Genomic DNA, 25,127 nt, shown 5'->3' with positions numbered 1-25,127 from the left:
GCCCAGACCTAGTCCACCCATTGGCCCAAACGTCTTCGGAGCTGCAGTTTCTGTAGCAGTTCCCTGAAAGGGCCACTCCTGTATCCCAAGGCAAGGGCTCCCGTGCCTTAACCAGCTAACTCTGCAGCTTGGGATGAGACGAGACTGCACCACACGGGAGTCTTGGGGTGGCCATGCCACAGGCCTCACAGCAGGCACAGTTGCGGTCTCATTTCCCAATCCCACTCTTGACGCTCAATTTGCCTTTTCTGCAGCACAGAACCCTACAAGGACAGCCAGCTTAGATGCCAACTCCACAGGCAGGTCATTCTGCCACTCTGCCTCTGACCTGCCATTCTGCTGCCCAGTCAGCCAGTTTAGGAAGAGCTCTTCACTGTCGTTCCCCCCCCCCCCCGAAGGATACGGTGGTGTGGGCAAGCTGGATCCCTCCCCTGAGCATTGCCACCCAGATTAAGCCTCGGTTTAGCAATTCCTGGTTAACCCATGAAAGCTTCTTCAATTGGCCGCTCTGTCAATTAAGTTGCTGTGAAGAGCAAAACCTTCTAACTGCGGCATTTCTTCTGTTAGCCTCCAAGGAAGCCCGTGTTCCAGGACGGCCTGCTTCAGTGGCCAGGCAGAGCGCCTGACGTGGGGTCTTACCAAGCGGTCGTGCGCATGGAGGCTGCTGTAACTGCCCGACTGCGACACGTGAGACGAGGAGCTTCCAAGGATCCCGCCGTAGCCAGCCTGGCTCATCCCATTGGAAGGGCTCCAGAGGTCAGAAGCGCTGTGGGTCCCGTCTGCATTTGGCCAGGAAAAAAGAACAAAGCAAGCCCAGGATGGTCCACGGAACACCTCCCCAAGAGCATGTGCTGCCAGACAGCCATCGTGACACGGCTGCAAGAACAACTCCAGCGGTTGCAGTGGCTGGCAGAGAGATCTCCGGGGCAAGGCTATCTGGGCAGTGTTTGGGGGCGGTCACTCTTTCCGTATTGCTGCTTGGTGACCTTTACTGACCTGGCCAACGCTGACTTGACCATAGGACCATAGAGTTGTCAAGGTTGAAATGATGCCCCCAAGACAACCCAAACCAGCGCAAGACCCAGCCCCACCTGGTCTTGTACAGAGCTCCTTTTACAGGAGCATCGGGATTTCACACGGCACATAAAACCCAGTAGATCCCAAGTACACACTCTATGTTTTGGCACCCAAAATACTGGAAAAGGGAGCAGGCCCAGTTATGTTTTGATTTGTCCCATACGCTCGTATCGTGTGTGCCTCCCTCCCCACCCGCCTTATGTCTAGGCTTATGCCCGGTTCCGTAGTCTGCATTCCTCTAACCGCTGCTCAAGGGGAAAACCTTTTATCCTTACCTTGCAAAAAGAAAGTGCTTGCAAACATACTGCTGGGAGGCTTAGGAGACGGATAACTGGGTGATTCTCTGTTGAAGTCATCAGAACTGGGAGATGGTGCGTAAACCTAAACACAGGAAAGGAAGGGAAGCAAAAGTCACACTCAAGCAGAACAAATACGAAATCACGAAACGCGTGCAGCACGGCCTGCAGGAGCAACTGAATCCTGCCCCACAGATCCCACCAGCCCTCCCCTGCCCAAGCTCCTCCCAGACAAGGCCTTCTGCAGGTGAAGACTGCTTTGTTTTATTTGGCTTTCCTTCAGTGGTCCCTCCTCCTGGCCCACTGCTGTAATGGTTGTTTTCATCTTTTTCTGTGCATGTTAGTATCTGGTATCTGGTATTTAATGGTGTGTTTTTATTATGTACGTTTCAGTTGGTTAGCTGCCTTGGTGGTCCTTATGAGGGCAGAAAGGTAAGGCATACAGTTTGTTAAATACACAAACACACACACATATAAAAGGACAAGATGCCTCCCTCTCTCTTGGCCTAAAACATCAATGGCTAATGGTTTGGGCAGGTCTGCCCAGAAAGCAGACATGGGGGTGACTGCTGATCCCTGTGCTGGACCTCACCATCAGTCGCCGCAGCCAGAATGAGACACCGCTGCAGTGACGGGCAGGTTTCCTAGCGAATGACAACACACACTCTCTCTCTCTCCATATCCTGAGCCTGAACCACCAGACAAGGAGGCTGACTTTCAAGAAATTCACCGCAACCATGTCTTGTTTTGCACACACACACAAAGTGTAAGGATAAGGGGGCCCTGCGTGGCGGGCCAGGACGGTGCAGGCTGTCCACAAAGCTCTCTGTCCCCAGTCTGAGGCACAGCTGGCCCAAACAGAGCAGCATCAAGCTGCACCTCTCCCCGTCTGGATTTTAAAGATCAAAGGGCTCTTGCGGCAAAACACAACTGATGTGGTCTCAAAGTCTTCATTTGCTCCAGATGTGGGAGGACGGCCTGCCAAGTCCAGCAAAAGAGCAAGTCGGCCTTGGTTACAGCCAGAACCGCCCCCAAATTGAAACCGGGTCTCCTCAGCCATCGGATCACCTGCAGACGCCTGCCAGCGCAGCCCCCTCCCCGCTAATCACAGGTTTTTCGTTTTTCTTTTTGTTACTACAAACAAAAACGTAAAAGCAAAAGGGGAGAAACGGATTAGGCAGCCTCTGAGTAACCAGACCCATGCGGGTAATTACCACTTGACGCTGAAGACATTTTAAACATGCCCAGATGCTTCCATCTTGCCAGCCACACACTCAAAGCTCGACTGGAGGCACAAGACCTGATAGCGCACTAAGCAGGCGTGTGGGGGTGTGTGTGTGTGGGGTGTGTGTGTGTGCACTTGCGCGCACACAGCGTCTCAGGGTTCAAAGAGATTCCAGGAACTGTGTGCAGCAAAGTGGAGGGAGACCTTTTAATGATCCCTCACAGCGCTTTGGACTCCCTTCTGCACCGCTGGAGACCTGCACAGTTCAAGTCTTCAGTCACTAAAGTGCAAGTCTGTATCCGGTGTGAGCTGCTCTGGAGATCACGGGGTGGAGAGTTACTTTCCTCACTGTGCAGAGCCAGAATTCTTAAAAAGCTGAAAACTTCTGTGAAGCAGAAGTAATTCCAAGTACACATACTTTGTAGCTGACAAATTTCCAGAAAATATATTTTACTGCATTTTCTCTCCAAAGCAATACTTCAATCAGATTCAGAATTATGAGACATTCGGCATTATCGTGGGGTTGTGAGGTCCAAAAAGACAGCCCCTGTTCCTTCCACGTGTTGTTTCCTTCGTGGCGATCGTTCTAAGAGAACACACTGCCTTGCCACCGAAAAGGTGCCTTACATTCAACACGAAAGGAGCCCAGACTAGAGGCATCTTTTCTGAAAGAAAGCCTTATCAAGCTTTCACAATCCTTTCCCCGTCCCCATTCCAAGTCCTCAGAGAAGCAGCAACCTTTCCTTCTCTGCCTGGAAAATCCACCCCGTAACACTCCACGGTGAGAGTCGGAGTCCACGAGGAAGCCGAGGTCCTGATCCGCCGTGGGTACCATGATGCAGGAAGGCCGCTCTGAGTGACAAGTGGCTCCCTGTCCAGAGCAACAGCTGGGCCCTGCCTTGGCTTCTTCGGGAGGAGCCCAGCCCCACGGCCACAGCCACAGGGCAGCACAGACCCCTTCCGCCTGGGGCCAGAGGGAGGTCACTGCCCCTGCTTCCGCTGTTTAACTGCAAAGCGGCAGGAGTTGAGCCGGCTTGCCTCGGGGAAGCCAAGGGGAGGACTACACTTAGATGTCCTGCTCCGGAGCCTTCCGAGGTACCCAGTGGTGGGCGGCAGCTGGGCTAGTCTGGTGGGAGCAAAAAGAAACTGGATCCACCGCTGAGGGCAGAACTCCAGAGGACGAATCCCTGAAACGCATTTCCCAGCAGGCAGCCGCCTAATAAACCAGGATGGATGAGAGGGGGGCTCCAAAGGGCCACCTTATTTGTGCCTTGGGGGAATTAATCTCCGAAGCCCAAAACCTCGAGGGGGGTTGTGGGGCTGTCTCCTGAAGGGGAGGTGCCCCACTTCTCAAGCTCACGGAAGTGGCCCGTGGCAAGCCCAGGCTCTGCTTCTCTTTTCTTCCCGCACCCCCCTCCCCCCCCACGTCCACCCACGGCAAGCCTGGAAATACTTAATAAGATCAAAGCTTTCCCCCTCACTGCAGAACAAAGAGAACGCTCTGCACTGAGGAATGAAACCAACACGCCATGGAAGCCACGGGCCCTTTTGCTTCAGGGGTGACTGTGGACCCCATTTCACTTCTTTCTAACATGCGTCTCCACATGAGATTTCATGTGTTTCCATTTAGAAGCAGACATGAAGGGAAACCACTTCACATTTGAAGGGACTTTGGACATTGGTACCAAAGAAAACCAAAAAGGTCAAGCAGATATCTCTCTTCAAAGTTGTCTGAAGTTCATGCACATTTTATAATTCATTTAGAGAAGAGGTGTCTAGAAGACGATTCAAAAATATTCAACCACCGGTACAATGCCAAAGGAACACATCACCAAGTCCCAGGCACAAGGTAGCTGAGTGATAAGTCTTCATACACGAAATGACAACACTAATAAGTCTTGATACTCCAAATGTTACAGAACTGTTTGCGAATACTTAGAAGCGGACATTTATGCCAGTTTTCTACTCCTAGTTAAGATTGTTTAGCAAGTCGATAAAATATGCCTTGAGGACCCCTATTTGGCTGGGATGACAACAGAGAAATGTGAAATAGAAACTGAAGCAGAGAAAATAAAACCCCCAATAAGCTATTTTGAATTCTGAGCAACACTCTGCTCTCCCAACCCCAAGGAATTTCTCTTTTCAGTCCCTAAAAATGCACCGTCCATTCCAACAGCAACACCCTCCAAGATTAATGTATATTATGCAACATCCAAATAGACAAATGGAAGTGCCAAACTGGAACACCCCCTTTCAAACACCAACAAGAAGGGGCCGTTTTATAACTTTAATCTTCTCAATGGATGCAATCCACTTTTACGCCCAAGGTTCTTGGAAATATTTTAGCGTATAGTGCTCAGAGGTATTAAGAAAACTATATGGGCCTGAATCTTAACACAACAACAAAACAAAAGAATTCCAACTGAAAACAGATGATAAAACTCCAAACAGGAAATGCCAGTTTCAGGTTTTCTGAAACAGTCCCCTTTCTCCACACAGGCTGTTTTTTTTAACGTAACTAACAAGAATTGTTTTCATTCTCTCAACTGGATGAAACAGAAACATCCTTCTGCTTTTCAAAACACATTTCTAAATGACTGAAGGACGTCACTCTTGCCTGCAACGGAAAAGCAGCATAAAATAAACACAAATCTAGTCAAATATTACGAGTGAAAGTAAACACTGTGCAATTAAAAGAAGTCTTAACTGCTCCACCGGTCCAGAGGCGACAAAATGACGTTACCAGCCCTGCGGAAGAAGAGTTTGGAAACTCTGGGAACAAAAGGAAAACCCCCTTACCGTTTTCCCATTGTAATAATACATCAAAGGGTTGCTGTTCATTCCAGGTACTGGGTAGGCACAATACATGCTTGGCCTAAAAACAACCCCACCCGCCGTCAAAGTGCACCGCTTCCCTCCACGACATCAATCCGCCAGATCAAACACAGCAAGTCCTCAGGCCCGATGCGAGGAAGGGAGGAAGGGAAGAAGGGAGGAAGCACACATGGATCGACTCAAAAGGAATTCATGCAAAGCAGGACTGAACCATCTTCGGCAGGGGAGCGGGGAGGGGTGTGCGCGGGCGGGCGGGCGGACGGGCGGGCGAGTGCGTGGGGAGCGCGACGCTCTCAGCTTCCTGCACATTCAGCTCCGTGCTGCTTTTTAGTGATAAACACGATCTCTATAACGTAGGTAACTACGATCATATGCAGGAACGATTGCGTCCGTAGCTCAGAAGACGACCGAAAAGTGATGTGTTCCGGAGCTAAAAAGACCACAGACGACCCCAACAGAAAAATCCCGAGTTAATTCTGCAGTTTTAGTCAAAGGAGAGCACTTGTGGCGGCAGAGACCCAACTGCCTGCATCGCTAGCCACACCTCCCTCCGGATCCCTCCAAATCTCCTTCTCAAATACGATGCCTCCGAACGAACCCTCCTGGGCTGGTTCCCCTGCCAGGAGGAGGATCCCTCCCCCCCCACCCCACCCACCCCTCCCTCCCTCTCTCTCTCTCTCTCACACACACAAGCCTCTGGACTTCCGCCCAGCTTGTTTTTAACCCCTGGCTGAACAATAAGGATATCCAATTGGGGAGGGGGAAGGGGGGGTTAGGGTTAGCCCCTGCCAGCGATCTCTGTTTGCTTTTCATACAGTTTTCTTCTAATAGGTTAATTGCCTCTGTTTTCACACTGCTAGGAATGGCTCTATCTTGTGGGGCAGGAGCACGATGCAAACTGACATGAAGAAAGGAGCCCTGCTCTAGTCTCCTGGCTGCCCAAGGAGGTTTCGGCTACAGCCGGCAGTCGCGAGAGGAAGGACGATGCACGTGTTGCGGCAGTGCGGATCTCCTGAGCCGGACCCAGAGAGCTTTCAAGGGACCCCCAGGCCTGCCCCTCCGTGCTCGAACACCCCCTGCGGTGGCAGCAGCCAGTGGCGCAGAGGTGGGAGCAGAGCTGGCCAGACCCTGCTCACTGGGGAATCCTGGCCCACACCCCTCACGTAAAAGATTTCAGAGGAGGTGCTCATGCATGCATGCCTGATCCTGGAGGTTTCACATGACTGGAAACAGCTCCTTCCCGCCCCACCCAAGCAGCTCCTTCTACTCCACATCCCGTCCAAAACGCGAAGGGTGAACTGTGGTGTCTATGGCCTTGGTCTAAAGAGGGAGAGAGTGTTTGTGTGGGAGGGAATATTAACTCACTGTTTTCCTTTCTTCAGTTCTCTGGCTTTCCCTCCCTCCTTCAACCTTTGCCTGCAGCTACCACATAAGCCATTTCACTCCCAATAAAGCCCCGTTATCAGGACAGGGATGTCTAATCTCTGTAGGGAGCACCACAATCAGGGGGGCCTGCCCAGGCAGGGGGGCTTCAGCACATTCCTCCACAAGATGGGCTCTTTTTCCCAGCATCTGTAACCTGTCCCTAGTGCTCAGCTGGACAGAAGTTACTCCTCCACAGGGACCTTCCCCATCTACGGGTCACCCAGAAAGGGAGAGAGAAAAGGGAATGGAGGAGGCAGGCTCTTACTCCTCTTCTGAGAAGAGGGGGAGTAAATCAAAGAGTCTCTCTGAACCCAAACTAGGAGCAAGAGACAAAGTTCAAAGCCTTGGCCTGACATGACCTTGAGGATGGCTGTCAGTGTGGTCTTGGAACTGGAATGACAAAGTACAAAACACACACCTGAGAGGGGGGGGGGGGGGAGAGAGAGAGCACTCAAAATCATCCATATGAAAGTATGAAGGGGGGGCGGGGGGGCTCCAGACTTTCCTGCCCCTCTGCATTCCTCCCAAACCAAGGCATAAGGCAGGGCAGCCGAATGAGGCTGCTGTTTGGACAGTCTCCTGTAGGTGGCTGTAGAATCTAGCCCTTCCTGCTCCTGATTTCATCACTTGCCATCTAGAACCTCCTCGGGGAAACAAACGTGAAGGAAATGTCCCACCAGCCAAAGGAAGTCTTATTTTGTGTGGCAGGATGACACAGACCCTTGGCAGCCACTGCCATGGGAGCAGCAGGGTGGGGGGCTAAGAGGTCCCTGAGCAGCACTCAGCAGGCCCCTCTCCATCCCCTGCCTGCAAAGCGGAGCACGAGGCCACTGGCCTCGCAGGGAACACGGACCACAGAAGGCGGCACGGAGGAGCCCAGAAAGTGCCCTGAGAGCCGCCTCTCCACTCTTCCTACAACCGCAGGAAGAGGAGCTGGGCTTCCATTCTGGTGCTGGACACACAACAGAGGGGGCAGAGGAGGGAGAAAGCCGCCACCCAGGCCCCACTGCAGCAAGACCCAAGAACGGACCCACTTTGAAGCTCTCCTATCCAGCCAGCGCTGGCTCTCAAGGATGACTCATCCCGGGGTGCACCTGCGCCATGTCTTCAGTCAGTCGTGCTGAATCAAAGGCCCACACCTCCATTTACACAACAAAGACGCTCGGCCGCCTCTCCCCCTGCCCCCTCCCCACTTGAGGGGGGAAAGAGTGGAGGACTCTGCCTTCTGCTGGCACGGAAGAGGCAAGGATACACCGGCTTCCAACTGCAATGGGAGGACTATCATCAAGCAACCCCAAAGCCATCAGAGCACCACAGCTGCCCATGGCTTCTTTAAAAGCCAATCCCCTCCAAAGCCCTCCGTTCTCCAAGGAGACATTTCTGAGAAGACGGATCAGCAAACCAGTTGCCGGAAAGTCTTCCTGGTGCTCGGCTGAAGCCAGCCAAGGCTTAACGAAGGGCCTGGAAATGCACCCGGGCTTCCCGAGGAACGCCTGACGGGGTGATTTATGCCTATTAATAACGGCAGCCCTGCGGAGGCCGGCAGAGCCGCACGTGCCCCGCGAATCTTAGTGTCTGCCGCTCCGCTGGGATTATTCCCCATGCAAATTTCCACCATTCTGGGCTATTAATCTCTGTCTGTCCTCCTGTTCAGCAACATAATGACTAATTAAACATCCCGAGACGAGAGGGGGAGATTTCCTCTGACAGTCCCTGGGCCACCTCTCTCTTCCCCCGAGAGGAATCCGTGTGGCAGGGATAAGGAGGCAAATGGGCACAGAGCGTACCACAAAGCACGCGGCCACCACAGCTGCACAAAGGCACGGCCAAGGCGTGGCTTGACTGGAGGTGCCCAGCTGACCTCCCCCAGAGGGACCCTTCCCTGAGGTCAGAGGGAAGCCCCCTGGGCCCCCAAGAAGGAGCCCTCAGGCCCCCTCTCCCTCCCCCAAGCGCCTTCCCTTGGCCACGGGGCACATGCCCTGGCTTTCTTCATGCAGGCACACGCCGATCAGACTCTCAGCACACTCGGCATCTGGCCTCTCCCTCGACAACTCAGCCTGCCCTTCCACCGGCTCCGGTTCTTCCCTTCCCCATGGCCCCCCTGCCTCCCTCTGAATCTCCCTCCATCCTGCACCCCGCCCCCTCCTGCCTTATCCTCCCACAGGCTTCCCTGCGTCCCCCTTTCTCATCTTCCCCTGCCTCAGCCAGCCGAGAACGGTTCCCTGCTGCTCTCCACAACGCCTGGCAGCGACAGCCCCCAGGACCTCCCCTCTCGTGGCCCCAGCACTATGGGCTGGCTGCTGGAACAGACTGGGAAGCGCTGCCTCTCCCATAAGGGAAGGAACAGCCCAATGGCAGCCCTGGAGAACACCCTCTTGCCCCTCCTCTCTGAAAGGGCTGCCAGGAAGGGGCGCCTGCCAGTTCCCTACACCAGCCTCGGAGGGACGTCAGCTCCTGGGCTCTTGGTGATGGATGTAAGTCAGCCATCCAACAGGGACCTGATAGACCAGCTCCCCACCTGTCTGTTCATTCAGCTGCATTTACCAGAAGTTAAAAACAAAGCTTTACTTACAGAAGAAGGCAAACCAGGGGGCACCTTCCTTACTTTCTTTGTCTGCAGAGAATCTGCACAAAAAAAGTCACAAATTTTCCAATTAGCTACACTTCGGTAACAAACAGAAACAAGTAGCAGTGCTGAATCAAAGTTCTCTAAGAAGGGCTTGAGAAGAGAAGGAAGGCAGAGGAAGGATCCACTGGGGGCACCACAGGACTTCCACACCGGAACGCCTTTGGGTACAAACATGTGTGCTGTGGAACAAACACAGCCGCCCTGTTAGGGCACATCTCCTTGAATCCAGGAGCTGACTCTGTCAACCCACTCACACAGGAGTGCACCCAAGGAGTCAGAGAACCGGACAGGATCCAGGTATTCGCTTTGTGAGTTGTGTTATTCAAGCCGGAGCGTCAGAAAGCACAGAAGTCATCCCTGCCTAAGGGAAAGCTCAAACCACGAGGAACCTGTGAGCTATAAACTGCGGGGGGTGAGCTCTGAAACAGGTAAGTGAGCCAGCCCGGCAGGGAGCAGAACGGAACATTATGACCCAAGCACAACTGCTCCCGCGTGCGGAGTGGAGCCTACGGTTCACCACTATGTTATTAGAATAGATTCAGATCTGCTATCTTGGCTATGCCTAATCTGTGTGTCTCTTTTTGTAAAGCTGGGCTGCTGCCTCAGCACTGAACTAACTTCTCGGCCTCCGGAGGGTGGGGGGGCCCTCCTCAAATCGACCGACGTCCCTCTCGTCCACTTTCAACCATGCTTTCAGTTCGGCAGTGCATGAGCACACCCTGAGGGGTGCAAAGATCTGGGCGGGCTTTGATTCCTGCAGGATCTTTTATATCAACGGTGCTCCCTCCCAGCACAGGCAAGACACCTTCCTCCCTGCCCAGAGGACTAGCGGCTGAATTTCATCATCAGCTAAATATCCACCAATACTAGCTGAATGTCAAAGAATACACAGTTCTAAACCAGGACTATTTCATGAGGACACAGTTGTCCCAACTCTACATGAACTAGAATTAAAGTTCTTCCTGATGCCGCCTGAAACACTTAAGTGCCACAGAAAGACAGACAACGACCACTGCTACTGATTAAGCAACTAAATGGAGGAATAACGTTTGGCATCTGATACCCTCTTTCTGCGGATGTCTACCAGACCTGCATGTCACAAGGGGGAAGGGGGTGCAAAGGGACACCGGGAAGCCTTCTTCCCCAGTTCTGCTCTCAAGAGGATGAGGGTCATATGCCTGCTCTCTTCTGGAAACTTCTCCCACTCTCAGAGCTTCAAGGTGACGTGGAATCAGGTGCCCACCACGCAAAAGTTACATCTACACTGAGACAGATTCCCCGCCCCCAACCTTGGCCCTGTGTGCCAAGAGGAAGCCACTCAGTTTGCAAAAAGAGAGCCTTGTGAGGAAAGCTGCAGCAGGAGCCGGGACCAGGATTAGCATCAATGACTCACCCAGAGAAGACACCTCATGAAGAGGTCTTCGCCTTGAATTTGCGGCGGAGAACGGATAATAGGGCGTTCCAGCTTTCCCTGAGGAGGACATCAGACTTGGGCTCCCAAGACCCATCTCTGGCCGAAGCAGACTGGGCTGCAAAGCAAGCAGAAGAACGACATTTTAAGACATCCTCTCTCACAACTCATCCATTTGCCGAGGCTGGCTGCTAAAGCCAACCTCCATCACAAACCAGCTTGTTCAAGTAAGTGTTGAGTGGGGAAATTGTGGCTTAAGGATTACTGTGATATTATTGCCGTAGATCAGGAAAGATTCCCCGCTCTTAAGAGGACAACTCCAGTCTCAAGTTTCCAGAAAGTTTTTATTCCCTTCCATTATAAAAGCCTGTCGGCTTCCATAATTATGCATAAGGCCTTATTATCAGCATATCAGCTGACCAGCTAAAGGGAGAAGAAGCTGAACGTGTCAAGGCACCAGCAGTGCTGAAGGAGTTGACTGTCGTTTCTTATTCATGTTCTCGTCAAATAATAGAGATTCTCTGAGGAACACACAAAGTGCCAGAATGCTCAAGTCCTAGCAGAGCACCCCCTGCCCACCCCGCCATGGGCAAGCCTGGATGAGGAGAAAAGAATCTTACTCTAAAGAAAACCAAGTATTCTTCTACATCATGCTTGATCCTGGAAAAGTTTTAGCCAAGTTTTCTCAAACTTTGCAACATGAAAAATCAATACAAATGTAATTAATCTCATTAGGGAAAACAGAACTTATTGAATGAGGTTTAAATGTGACATTTATATGCATTTAAAGCTTTATATGGATAATACTTTAATTAGAGAAAGACTTCTAAAAATCTAAGCCAATGATATAGCATTTGCCTCCTTTATCCTGTTTGTATTTGTAAAACCCCTAAAAGGCACTAGAAGCAGCTGACACCCCTTGCTGGGTGCCCTGAGATGACTGACGGTGCATGACACCCGTGAATACGGTCACTCACTCATTCCTTTTGCCAGAATTTAACCCTGGGCCTGGGAGGCCAGCTGGACGCATCTTTGCTAGCATCAGACTGGTCATGCTAGTGAAACCCAAACCAAGGTTAAAATTCTTACGTAGACATTTCCTCTCACATGCTGGAAGCTGTCGTGTAATCCCCAAACAGAGGAATCTGTAACTGTTTCGGATCGCTATGTGTTTGCGGTTTCTCTCTCCAAATCCCCACTTTACAATCCAACAAAGGAGACGCACACAGTTTTTGGGAAGAATCACCCTAAAAGCACTAACGGCCACTTGGAAACTGCCAGGTTTGCCTACTGCTGCCTAATGGGCGCCCATTGTTCTTAGGAAACAAATAAGCTTTTGCAACAGGAAGTTTTCCACAGGAAAATAAAGCCCCAGGAAAAGCGCCGACGCCCATCTCTGCATGTCAAAAGAGGGCATGAGCACAGGAGCCAGCTGTCTGCATGCTCAGCCCCCTGCCCTGGCATCCCATAGCAGCCCCCAAGTATGCCTGAGGCAAGCTCTGGACTGCGGACGGACGGAGGGGATGTGGGCTTCTGACAACCGTCAAACACAGCAAGTACTGGCAGCCATGAAGCGAGATGACACTGCAAATCCATTCTCTATGGAAATTTTAGGGACACTTTTACAACTATCAGCAGGTTGTTAAAGAATCCAATCTTGAGAATATCATTAGATAGTGAAAACAAAGGAACCTTGAATGTGTAATCAATAGTAGCTGCCAGAAAATGAGACAGATGAGGACTCTCTCTGAGGTTTTGTCTTAGGAAGTTTTCATTAAATGCATTGTGCTAACCAGCCATGAAGGAGGCACGTGATGACAGGGAAGGGGGAGCCAGCCGCTGCCTCCGAAGCAGGTTGAGAAGCAGGAAGCGGTTCCTCGTGGGAAGAGGAGCTCCAAAGTGGAGAGACTCCACACTCCCTCCCAGCCACTGTGGAAGCCTGGAGAGGCAGGCAACAGACATCCCCACAGGCATCACCCCAGCTCCGTCCCCAGCCACGGCCCAAGGACAGAGATTCCCCAGCCGGAAGCTACGGCACCTGAGTGTTCAGGACACTGGTCTGTGGTCACAAGGAAGCCGTTTTATTAGGGCCTGACCTCAGCTGCTTCTCTTCGGCATGTGAGCACCCAGGAAGGCCTGTCCCTCCCTCCCTCCCAACTCCCGCTCATCTCCTGGATGCAAATTACTTGGGCTCCGAGCACAAACCATTTGCATGGCCACCCCCTGCAGCAGCTCCAGTCAGCCTCTGTAGCTCCTCCTTAAGGGCTGGGTTCCTCCCAGAGCTGGCCTGCTTTATCTGCATTCCCTGCCAGAACTGCCCGGGAGGGAACCGTCAGCTTTCGTCAGAGCCGCCCCCACTGACCTCTGCAGCATGCCTAGCCTGCCTTCCCCCTGAGGTGGATTTGCAAGGGGTGGAGACCCTGCCCTCCTAATATTTCCAGAGATTTCAGGGAGCAAAGAAAGAAGTACCCCGGAATGCATCTCCATGACCTTTGGGGGTTGAGCTTCCGTTTTCGTCAGCTGCTCGCCAAGGCAGTTAAGTCAAAAAGGCGGGGATTCCCTCACTCCTGAAGGAAACTGGGAGTTCAGCAGGCCTGCTTCGAGAGCCCAGGAAGCTCCTTCACCTCCAAGCCAGAGGCACAGCTCCAGCGACCAGCTGACTACTGGATCTTCCAGGTGGAATTTAAAATGCTACAACATGGAGGGGGGGGGGGAGTGCTGTACCAGTTGATAGAATTATGCCTTCTAGAACACCAATTCCTTCCTGCCCTACAGGGTTCTTGCTCAGAAGGTCAGAAAGCGAACATACAAAAGTGTCCAGCTCCAGAAGAACAAGGCCACTCCCACCCTTATGCCGAGAAGGAGAAAGGATGAGAGAGAGAACTACTTGCGAGTCACCAGCCGCTCTCTCCCTCTCTCTCCCTCTCCCTCTCTCTCTCTCTCTCCCTCCCTCTCCTTCTCCTCCAGCCCCTTGAGAGCATCTCTGTCTGGACTGCTCCCTGCACTTCCTCAGGCTGATCCCCGACACCTGCGCCCCACTCCCCTCCAGGGCTTCTTGCCGGATGGTCTTCAGGAGCCCGTCAGCTCCACTTGCAGGAGCACAGGCCCTCGGAGAACATTTCTTCCCGCTCTCCAGTGACCGAGCCTCCCTCCCAGCAAGGCAGGCAGGCAGGGGCTGGGGGGGGGGGAGCTGTGTCGGTGCTTCTGCTTGAAGAGTTCAGAGCTGGAGTAGACTGACAGCAGCTCTTTCTTGAGTGATAAGTGCTCAGCCACAGGGCTGAGGACAGTGCATCACCCCCTCCTCCTCCTCCTCCTCCTCCTCCTCCCAGCCCCCCACGAGCTGCCTTCTTCGCGGCTCAGTGGTGCCAGGACACCGTTTCTTCTTGTCAAACCCCGCCGGGCAGAGTCTACGGGTGCCCGAGTGGCCACCCTCTTGCCAGAAGGTGAGGGCTTGGATGGGAAGCCATGAAGGAACACGGGGGTCGCGACAAAGAGGCTGGCATCAGCAAGCCCCCTCTGAACGCCTCTTGCCTTGAAGCCCCACCGGGTGGCCCAGAGTTGGCCAGAGTTCTTTGGGCAATGCCCTCCCCACACTTGTATTTCTCTTTGCCTCCCGCATTGCAGGCCTTTCGCTGGGCCCTCTGCTTGAGGCAGGGTAGAGATCTTTCGGCTACGAGGGACACAATAAGAAGTAGGTTCCCAGAGCACCTAGCTGGCTTCAGGTCAACGGCTGAGACCGCCCAGGTCTGCTTCTCTGCCACTCCAGCCCGAACCCTCTCCCCGGGCCCAGAAGCACACGCTTGAGTGAGCTCCGATGCCGTGTTTACCTGGCAGCCGGACAGTCCTGGCTCTCGCCCAAACAACGGGAATGGACTTCTCTCGGTCGATTTTCCTATTTGGAAAAAGTAAGAATAAAACAATGAGCATCTGCCCCAGACATGCGAAAGGTCCTCCTGAGCAGAGTATTAAACAGAGGGAGAAGAAAGGGTGCAAATACAAGAACATTGGCAGAAATACTGTAGGACTCATCTGAAAAGTATTTTAGAAGCATGAATTCCTCTGTCATCAATGACCCCGGGGGGAGCAGACTGTTCTGTGCCCAAGAGAGAAAGGGCAGTGTGCCTGAAGGGTACTTATGCCCCTGAGGACACGCCCTGAAGCAAGGCTATCCTTTGAGCGCCTTCAACTATGAGATTATTTCGGCTGATTTAATGCTGAAGTCAATCTTGTTTACAAACTACCGCTTAGGACTGTCCGGGTAACACTGCGCGGCAAGGTTAATAGCACTGCCATGTATTGCACTATTACTCACTTGGAAAGGGGTGACATTATTGTTACGAAGAAAGAGAAAAGTTACCCGTTTTCTGCTCAAGCAATTTGTCTCCAGCAGCTGTCAGAGAGCAAGCAAATAAAACAGCTAGCACGCAAAATGGTTTGAAGCAGCATGAATCATACTGCTTGTGTTAACTGGACTCAGCATTTTCTTTCCTGAAAATTAAAAAAAAAAACCCAAACCTTCCACCACATGATAAACAACCTTGACTAAGGTATGCAATATTCCAGGCGAAGGTTTGGAACAAATATTTGCGAAACAGTAAATTACAAAGAGCGGGAAAACTGCTGTGGCAGAGGAGAAGTCGTAATGCTTCCCCCGCACTCCTTGAGCATCAATGCTCAAGACTCCCACCCAGGCAGTGTTGAGAAGCAACTTGAGTCACGGCCAGGCCCCCAAATCAGCAGAGCCAGAGTAGCACCGAACCAACGTTTAAGCATTTAAAATGGTCTCCCAACCATTGCACTCTGGAAGAGCCGTTTTTCTCCTAACCAGCAGGCGGTAAATATGGAGCACACAAAAGTCCTACTAGCTGCGATACCAAAAGACCAGAACGCAGGAGGTGATGCTTATTGCAGGGACGTTGCTTCTTTGTTTGACTCTTCCTCAATGCTGTGGAGTAAACAGGGACACACACACACACACACACACACACACTGCATGGCTATTTCAAGTGCTAGGTTGTGCTGTTGACATGCTGGGCCTTTTGTTCGCGGGCTTCCCTCCCTTGGGCCCGAGAGGAGCAAATCTCCTCTCTTCTCCCTGGGCCTGTTATCATTTTAATTACGTTCTCCTCCCCGGTAGCCTTGTGGTAGCCGTGCTCCTGGGCGGCTGCAGTTAGAAGCGCCCGCTAAATAGATGCACAATGTTCACTCCTAACAAAGGGATAATTATTTTTCACAGCTTAATAAAAATAATTATGGTGGTAAGCACATTGTTACTCAAATCGCCTCCTTTTGCTGACCTCTCAGTTGCCGGTCTGTTACTTTTGCATGTAATGACTTTACAATGGGGGGGGGGGGGGGGAACCAACAACTAACTCGCGTTTCACTTTGCTTGGTGGTTCAGAGGTCGGCAGTTCCATGTGTAGGAGAGCCAAGAAATAATTTGCCATGAATAATTTACACAGCCAATCGAGCATTTTTCCCCTTTTGCGAAGCATTACGAGCAGATGCCCATTTCTTCAGTGCCCAGTGGCACCCTCAGCGTCCCTTTCTTGTTATCCGAGGGTTTAATGGAAACCCACCGTGCCAAAGGACTTTACCGGCTGCCAGACCCTAAGTCCCGCCGCCAGCAGAATGGTCCAGGCAGGTGGGCAGCCCAGGGCGCACCTTGTCCACGAATCCTCCACTTGTGCTGCACTCAACCAGAGGCAGAATCTAGAGCCGGTGGTGCAGGCTGTTCACAGACAGAAACCCTGGTTCAGATCCCAATGCTGTCATGGAAGTCTGCTAGCTGTAGATATCTATATCTCACCGTGGCTCCTCGTCCCCAATAGATTTCTCCTCCACACCTCCCTCCTCCCTCCTTCTCCCAGCCTTCTGCAGCCACCACCTTCATTCTACGCAAAGCCAGAGCTGGAAATTTAAGCGGTAACATTGCCAAGCAATGTGGGAAGAGGCGCAGAATGGGCTCAGCGTGCTACCCCAACCCCACCCCCAGGGAACTTCAGCCACAACTCCATTGGTCTTGATGTGACTGTGACAGGCGCGCACCAACCAGCAGCAGTGGGAGGGCTGCACACATCAGGGGCCACTTCCACACCGCCAGGGTCCAGCTTCTGCTGGGAGACAAAGACTCCTTCAGACATGGCGGATTCCTGGAAGCATTTGTCTCTTTACAAGTTAAAAGGAAGCTGCTCCCTTGGAAGCTCAATGAGAGTTGTTGGGAGAACCGTTGCCTGAAGTCCTTCCCTCCTCCCAAACCTGGCACTTTCCAATCAATACCCTCTCTTGTTTGCGACTGATAACGCCGCTACCCCCCCCCCCCCACACACACACACAAAAAGAAGGCATGCTCTAAAGAGGGGGAAATCGGAAATTCAGCTTTCCTGTCAGAGGAGACACATGCGTCTTCACGTTTATGACTCCATTGGAGACTGCAGACTCGTAAGAGTGAAGCTTCGGGCAAAACTGTCTTCCTGTTCCACGATCTATTCCTGCTGTCAAGTTAATGTTCCGTGCGGAGCCATAAGGGCCAGGAACACATTCGACAAAGAAAATCCCTCCCACTTGGTTGCGACCAGCATTTGTGGTCATTCCAAAAGGCTGACATCAACAGCTCTGGTGCATTTTGGCCACCTCACTTGATACCCCTGGCAGACGCAATGAATGCAGCACACAAAAAAAGGAGGGAGAACCTGCGCAGTGAAAATGCGACAAATCTGACTATACATTTTGTGATTTTTTCCTAACTGTTTTTCAGTTACAACGTACCTGAACCACCTGGCTTGAAATCACAGTGAAGCAAATGACAAAAACGCAAACAAAGCCATTGTTGTGGTGCGTGAAACCGTGGCTCCCAATCAATATAACGGGGTTCACACCAGAATACCATTAAGCAAGATTTCCCCCCAATTCTCGCGTTCTCTCTTCCTGACAGTTGTTGCGTAATTACAGAAGTCTAGCCACGCTTCATTAGCATGAGAGCCATTTAAATCAAGTCTCTTTCTGCGCATGGGAGGCAGGTCAGAGCGGCATGACGAACCCCCCAGCCCCCCCCCCGGTACCTGGCACACCCCACCACGTCAAGCCAGAGACGGGGCTCCAAGGCGGAAAGAGGCCCAAAGGCAGCCCCCAAAGCAGCAGCAATAAACTGCTGAGAAAACACACCATCAAATCCTGAACACAGCATCCATTTCGGTTAATTACAGCCTTGTCAGCAATGTGATTATTCAAACAGCTCGTGCAAATGTTAATGAGATCCTATTTGCATATTTATTTTTTTCCTTTGTTGAAATGTCATTATTACATTCAACAATGATGAATGCTGCTGATGAAGTGGTCCGATATGTAATTAGTCATTAAGTGGAATAGAAAGATCAATTATGAAAAAACCAAGATTGAGAAATATCAAACAAGACCGCCCAACACCACTAAAGAATCTTTAAAGAGAGAGGGAGAGAGAGACAGAGAGAGAAAGAGAACTGCATACTAATGTCCATCATTTAGATTTCAGAATTGTTTTGTCCCACTCAGAGAGTCCGTGAGGTTTTATAAGGAAGTCGTCAGCCACGTGCTCGGAAGGGGAGCCAGAGGGGAAGGGTTCACCCTGTATTGTGGCTGCAACAAGGCAGCTGCCTGGAGCCCTTTTGGAGTTAACTCTCATGGACTTCAGCCTCCTGGGCTCAGGGGATGCAGAGAATCGAGTCTCTGTATTCATCCGATCCAGAGTGGCTTGCAGTCCTAGCTTGCTGTAAAAGGGAACAGGCCTTTGCAAGGGCTGGCTGCAGTTATTCCGCAGGAGACACACACACACACGCACACGCACACGCACACACATTACTGAGGACCAGATGGGAACATTCCACATGACCAAACCGATCAATCACCTCGGAGGGGCGCAGGTGCCGCACAGCCGTGTAGCAACACACCATTTCACAGTCTATCGGGCACAAACACATGGTCCCCAATCAATGGCCCCCCGAGGGCCCCGGAGGAGGGGGGCTCTCCAGAGCCTGACTGGTCCGTGCCTGATGACTTCATAAGCACACATCATTTCATTCACTGGAGGATACAAGCCAGCATCCTAATCACCTCCCTCCCGAAAGCGGCTCATGTGGCGCATATTAATAAGAGGGCTATTAATAGGGAAGTCACTGACTTTAAGCTCCACGGAGTGCAGCCTGCAGCAACGCAAAACCCAAAACTTCTGCCCGGAGGATTTTCTCCCCGTCCCAGATCAATGACGTGAGCTTTGCAACAAAGAACGCCTACGATGCTATTATTCGGACACAAAGATGAACAGCCCTGAGCTCCCAGAGATGGACACACACACACACACACAGAGGCCTCTCCTGAAGACCAGCGTGGTGCACCCAGCAGGCTGCCCATACAGGATATTGACTTTGACAGCTCCCTAAAGCTGACCCGATGCCTGAGGCTGAGCGGGATACAAACAGGTTGCAGCCTCTGGGCAGGATCTCAGCAGGGCAGCTGTTGACCCTGCCTGCTCATGTCCCCCCCCCCCCCGGAGAAGCATTGGACACTTTCTTCATGTTTCTTGGGGAGCTTCCACCCAAGAGTCCGTAGTGCCCCCTCGCCTGCAGCACGGCCACACATGCAAACCCACCACCGAGAGCCTCTCCTGACATCTCTGGCCAGCAACAGACTTGCCAGACAGCCCTTCTGACACAGGAGCGAGGGAGGGCCCCCCCCCCGAGGGTTTACTGCCAAGTCCGAATGACGCCATGCCAGGAAGAGGCATTTTCTGGTCCTCGTGCTTCCTTTTGCCTCCCGGTTACCCAGCAGGGACTTGCAGGACTCTTGGCCAGCCCCACTTAAGTCCTTGCTTTCAATTCAGCCTTTGCAGGAGGCGGCTGCGTGAACTCAGGGTAGCCCTGGTGCAGATGTCCTGTAGGAGGACTGGGGACCTCCGACTTCACTGGCCAGCAGGCCTCGCAGCTCAGGGGTGCTCAACCCGAATGTCCCCGCAGAAGCAGAGGCAGGTTGCTTCTTCGGTGGCAGCTCCTCCTGTTAAGTGGAGGACAAAATCCTCTTGTATACAGCTCTACCTTTGACAGACTAGAATACTAGAAGCAAAAGAAACAAGACAGGTTTAGTGCCGCAGGTTTTTGTTTTGTTTCTGCATCGTTGCTGTTGCTGCTCAGAGCTACTCAGCTGGATAAGGAAGAGTCCTGCCTCTCTGGGCCCCCCTTGGCTTGGCCTTGGAGCCTTCTTCTGGCCCCCCTTGGCGCCTTTTCCCTACTCAGTTTTCCAAGGGCACTCATAGGAAGAGGGGGCAGGAGGCTCAGGAGAGCAGCGGAGCAGGTGACAGGAGAGGTGAGGCTGCGAGGCCATGCCAGGAGGGCAGCTTAAATATTCCTTAGTCCACGAGAAAGCTCTCCACACCATCTGGAATCCCAACAGGCACATTCTGCAAGGACACCGTCACATTTGCAAGGCACCAAGGTTTAGGGGAAGGACAGACCAGATATATTTGGGACGTGCAACGCCTTGATCCTACAGTCATGACTCCAGTGTCCAGGCCAGTCACACGGCACGCTCATCTGACATGGGTGGAGAAGACTGACATGAAGTCCAGGCACCACTAATTAAGCATTTTATTTCCGGTATATATTCTATGAAAAATAATTTGCAAGGTATAACTGGCTTTTGTCTTCTGAGCACAGCGGTACCTTTTAGAGGCGTTCCACGTTCCTTTCGGTGCCGGGGAGGGGGGGAGCCTTCTTCTCCTCCTCACACCTGCTCCCTGTATCCTTTCTTTACACTTGACTTCAAAGACAGCCTCTTCCCACTGCTGAGGGCAGCAAGCCAGTCAGAGGGGAAGGACTCCCTCCCAGCACTTGTACCGCACAAGACAGAAATATCGGCATGGCAAACACCTGTGCCCTGTGCATTCTGATGTCCTTCACCTGACGGCCATCCCTGTTACTCCGTCTGCCCCAGCTGCTAACAAGGAAGCTGGCGGGCAAGAGAGAGAGAGAGAGAGATGCTAGTGGACACCTGCTACAACCTACAGATGCACTGGTTCGCTAAGGGAGACCTGAGAAACTATTTGACCGCAACAGTCCCACAAATGAAAGGGAGCAGGGAAACAAGATTAACGAGCCATCGGATGTACCTAAGCCCAGAGATGAAAACGCTCAGTGTGCCGTGTTGTCACCGCATGACCATTTGCTTCCATGGAAGAAGGAAGAAGGGGAAACAAAACAGCTAGACACACACCTGTATTATGAGCATCATTCAACCCCTGCGATGCTTAGGGCAAAACGGCACGGGCCACATCACACCACCCCTCCGATCAGTGCCAAGTGCAACACTGGACAAAGAGAGGCAGGTAGAATTTAGAAGCTCAAATCTTATTTAAAGGACTGGGAGGGCTCTTTTCCAGTTAAGCAACTCTTTCGGTGCTTGACCAGACAACTCTCCTCCATCAAGCGACTGATGCTCTGCCACTTCCCCCGGTGGGCATTTGACTTGCAGACTCCCCTCACCTGGGGAGGTGAGGTCTGGGGTGGGCTCTGAGCTCCGAGGAATTGGAGGCCAGATGCCTCTGGGGATCACACTCTGGGCAGCAGCTGGTGGGTGAGGCCTTCTCTCTGCAGGGCCTGCTTGCTGGCTTCTCTGTGGGGTCTGCCAGGCCACTAGTGGCAACGGGATGCTTGACCAGCTGGACCTTGGTTCTGATCCAGCCTGGTTATTCTCACCTCCATGTGAGATAGCAGGTTTGTCCATGCTCTGATGCCGTCTGGCTGCCATGCATCCGTTTTGACTATGCAATTTATTCCTTGGCTCAAAACCTCTACAGGCCCAGAAAACTGGGATGCGACGTAGGTGGGACAATAAGGTGGGCATGATGCAGGAACAAAAGCTCCTTTCAAATGACAAGTGGTACCCAGTAGCACCCGTGACTGTCCTTGTGGAAGGCCCCTTTCACCTTGAACAGATGGCCAGGCTAAGGGCCTTCTCCCCTACCAGACTAATGTCAGTGGCCACTCCTGAGCTGCCAGGAAGCCCGCTCTCCTATCACAGGATAATTCTGGAATTAGGAAGGAACACAAATCATCCCGACATAATAGCTGCACTTCCTCTGACAAAAGCACTTCAAAATGTCTAAAGGAATATTAAAATGCATCTTTCTGCAGCAAATTGTTCATTATTGAATCATTATCAACACTTGTGAGACAAAATTTCTAGCTTCTGCAATGTACAGTGTCGTTAAAGTGTTTAAGAGCTCCATCATCCGAGGCAGCCGCAATTCATAACCCGCTATCTTCCCAGGCAAACATGCTCGTGGCGAAACATAATATACAAACACAGCCTCCCGCTGACATGCCATTGCCTCCTTAATGGTGCCTGCACGCATGGACAAATGGTGGAAACCGGAGATGGGAGCATACTTAATGGAATACAGTTCTGGGAACCGCCAGAAAATATCGCTGCCCTTTGGTCGGGAAACGGGACAGACCAAATAAGCCCCAGGCACCAAGCTGGGAAAAGGAGACCCTGAAAGCCACAAGGCTGAGGCGACACACAGAATCCAGCACCAGCCTGCTGGCTGTGCATTTCCACAGGTCCCAGGTACCCTCCCAACTGAACAAGGAGTTAGCATGCAAAGTGGCAACCAACAGAGGAGGAAGCAGTACAGATACCTTTCTGCACCAACAGCAGTCTGAAGAAAGCTACTGCCAGCTGCCTAAGCAGAGTCTGCCAGAGCGGATTTAGAGGGCCCCCTTTAGGGATGACGTCCTTAAGTCAGAGGGTACCCGGGGGGCGGGGGAGACCCTCCTGATGGCTTCAGACTGCGAGACTGTTTGTTGTTGAAAAGCCATTCCAGGATGGGTCACAACTAGCCTGCAAAATCATACCCAGCAGCCAGCAGGAAGCAAGGGCATTCTCATTCACACACAGAAACACGCTCCGGCGTGCTACATCCTTCAACGGAGCCTGCTGTTTTAATGGCAGCTATCTCTACTAGCACTGGAGAACAGACATCTAGCTGCATTGGGACAAAGGTGCAAAAAAACTTTTATCAAAAACATGAAGAATCAAAACTAGAAACTAACTGTGGAAATTACTTATTTACTTACCCATCAAATTTGAGTTTGTGAAAGGTGTTGGGGACAATCCTTCGCTGGGCCCTAAGCGACTATCAGTCACGTGATTCCCAAAAGGAGAGCTCTCTGGAAAACCCTATGGGGGAGGGAGGGGGGAAACACAGATGTTTGAGAGATTAGCTACAGCCCTGCCAGGCGAGCTCAATGACGTCCCCCTAACTAAATGCCGAAAGACAGTGGGGCATTTTTCCTGAGGTTGGTTTTCATGCCTGCATATCATGAAGAGGAACAAGCCAGCCGTATGTTACCACCTCTGCACCTGGTAAAGCCCACCTCCACCTCCACCACCAGGCCATCATGAGCTGGATGCAAAGGGATGAGCCTGCAAAAAGATCAGGGATGCCATGGGATCATTTTTAACGAGGGCTTCCTCAGGAATAGAAGCTCCAAAGGATTATTCTACCCTGCGCTTCCATTCTAATATCAGTTTTGGCTAGCCCGAAGGACACAACTTTAGTCCCCTACTTGACAATAAAGCAAAGGAACCATCTCAAGAGAGGGCACTCTGTTGCCACTGTGACTCGTTCCCCCCTCTGTAAGGTTTTCTTTTCTTTTCTTTTTTTTTTCAATACTTGGGAGATGAAGGGAGCCAAAAAGGGAAAGAATGTTCTGGAGAGTTGCATTAAATCCCCTACTTCACTGAAGAACTGCTCCCAATGCCTGCTTTCCTTAGAAGTCTTTTCACCACAGCCTAAGGGGCTCCCCTAAGAAGGGCTGTTCAGGCCCAGAGCAGCCACCCAGCACCCCCCCCCAGGGCCTCTAAAGGCATCCATCACTGGACATTCATCATTCCTCAGACGAGGGGCCTGCATTCAAGGTGACAGTAATGGGGCTGGAACAGGCCTCACTATCTTTGCCGGTGTGCTGTCAGTTCAACCAAAGGGCTGGTAACCAAGGGCTAAATATCTGTCAAATCCCTGCCTCTGCTCATGGACGCATGTCACAGCTTTCCGCTCTACGGCCTTAGCATTCGTCTTCTGGGAGCCCCAGAAGATTACTCCCTTTGCCTACTTCGGGACCAGTGATACACATGTGATAGACATCCTGAAAGAATCTTAGTGACATTTACAACTCGCTTCTGACCACAAGGGTGTCCTCCGGTAACCGCGACCTGGCCTCGTCTGTCAGGCAGGCAGGCAGGCAGGCAGCGTGGAGCAGCAGCTGCCCAGGAAACCAGACGCTCCTAGCCAAGGTCACCCACTGGTGCCGTTTGCTCTGCGTTGAACAGCAGCAGCACAATATTAGTCAGACCCTGGCGGAACAAAACATTTTGCACACAAGAGCGTGGTGGCCAAGCAGAGCGGCCAAATACATGGAAAGAAGTCCTGCCTCGTCAACCTTTTGGGAGAAGGCTCATGAGTCGATGGAGGAGGGGGCTCCAGTCTCCCAAGGGGCTTCTGGGAAGGGCCCCTGCCAAGGACTTCAGCTGCGGTCTAAGAGGCCAGTTCCTGTTACAAATTCCAGTGCACAGAGTGAGCCCTCACACTCAGCGGCATGGCTCCAGCCTGCTCCACACAGCAGAAAGATCTGCAGGCTGGGGCGCTTCGAAAATCCTGGCATCGAAAAGGGAGGCTGCAGCAAGGCACCAAGTGATCCCCCTGAAACCAGGCAGGCAGGCCGGCAGGTGGGAAGGAGGGAGAGAAGGAGAGGGCCCTCCTGTGGCCAGAGGCTCCCATGAGTTCCCTGTGGCTCTGCAGCTGCCAGGGTGAGCGGAACAGCACTGGGGGCAGCAAACAAAACCTGGGAGGCAAAAGATATCCCTGGAACTCTGCCCCTTCCAGGCCTCTAACACCCCCACTCCACCTTCCAAGGATACCATTTCATAGATGAAGAACCACAGATTTGGGAGGTTATACTTTTTTGTTTGGGGGGGGGGTATCGGCAAGCAAATTATGGCACACCAGAAACACGCCCCACCTCCTCGTGCTTCAGCTTATCAAGGGCTGTTGAGAGGTCCGAGCTCTTCCCAAGGAGACTGCCGTTCTCCTGCAAGTGAGGAAATAGTCAGAACCTGTTAGAACTCCTCTCTGAGAGGCCTGGCCCTGCACACACCACAGGGGGGATTTCTGGACACTGGGAGCATTAGCCTGGGTCTGGG

General features: G+C 52.2%; 1 protein-coding gene across 6 annotated transcripts in view; it reads right to left on the bottom strand.

Moving 5' to 3' along the window:
* The window catches only part of TCF12 (transcription factor 12), a 52,377-nt gene that overhangs the window by 12,181 nt on the left and 15,069 nt on the right, over positions 1-25,127 (bottom strand). For 5 of the 6 annotated variants that reach the window (XM_077318103.1, XM_077318106.1, XM_077318102.1 and 2 more), the window contains exons 4-10: positions 24,947-25,015; positions 23,003-23,105; positions 14,726-14,790; positions 10,881-11,016; positions 9,431-9,483; positions 1,353-1,458; positions 640-779 (exon numbers count right to left, since the gene is read on the bottom strand). In XM_077318103.1, the coding sequence (XP_077174218.1) occupies positions 640-779; positions 1,353-1,458; positions 9,431-9,483; positions 10,881-11,016; positions 14,726-14,790; positions 23,003-23,105; positions 24,947-25,015 (672 nt within the window). Of the gene's footprint in view, positions 1-639; positions 780-1,352; positions 1,459-5,397; positions 5,972-9,430; positions 9,484-10,880; positions 11,017-14,725; positions 14,791-23,002; positions 23,106-24,946; positions 25,016-25,127 lie in introns of those variants that run through there. The other variant, XM_077318107.1, reaches the window with a different exon arrangement.

Source organism: Paroedura picta, chromosome 18, assembly GCF_049243985.1.
Source record: "Paroedura picta isolate Pp20150507F chromosome 18, Ppicta_v3.0, whole genome shotgun sequence".
NCBI classification, from domain to species: domain Eukaryota; kingdom Metazoa; phylum Chordata; class Lepidosauria; order Squamata; family Gekkonidae; genus Paroedura; species Paroedura picta.
This window is presented reverse-complemented; position numbering and strand designations above follow the sequence as displayed.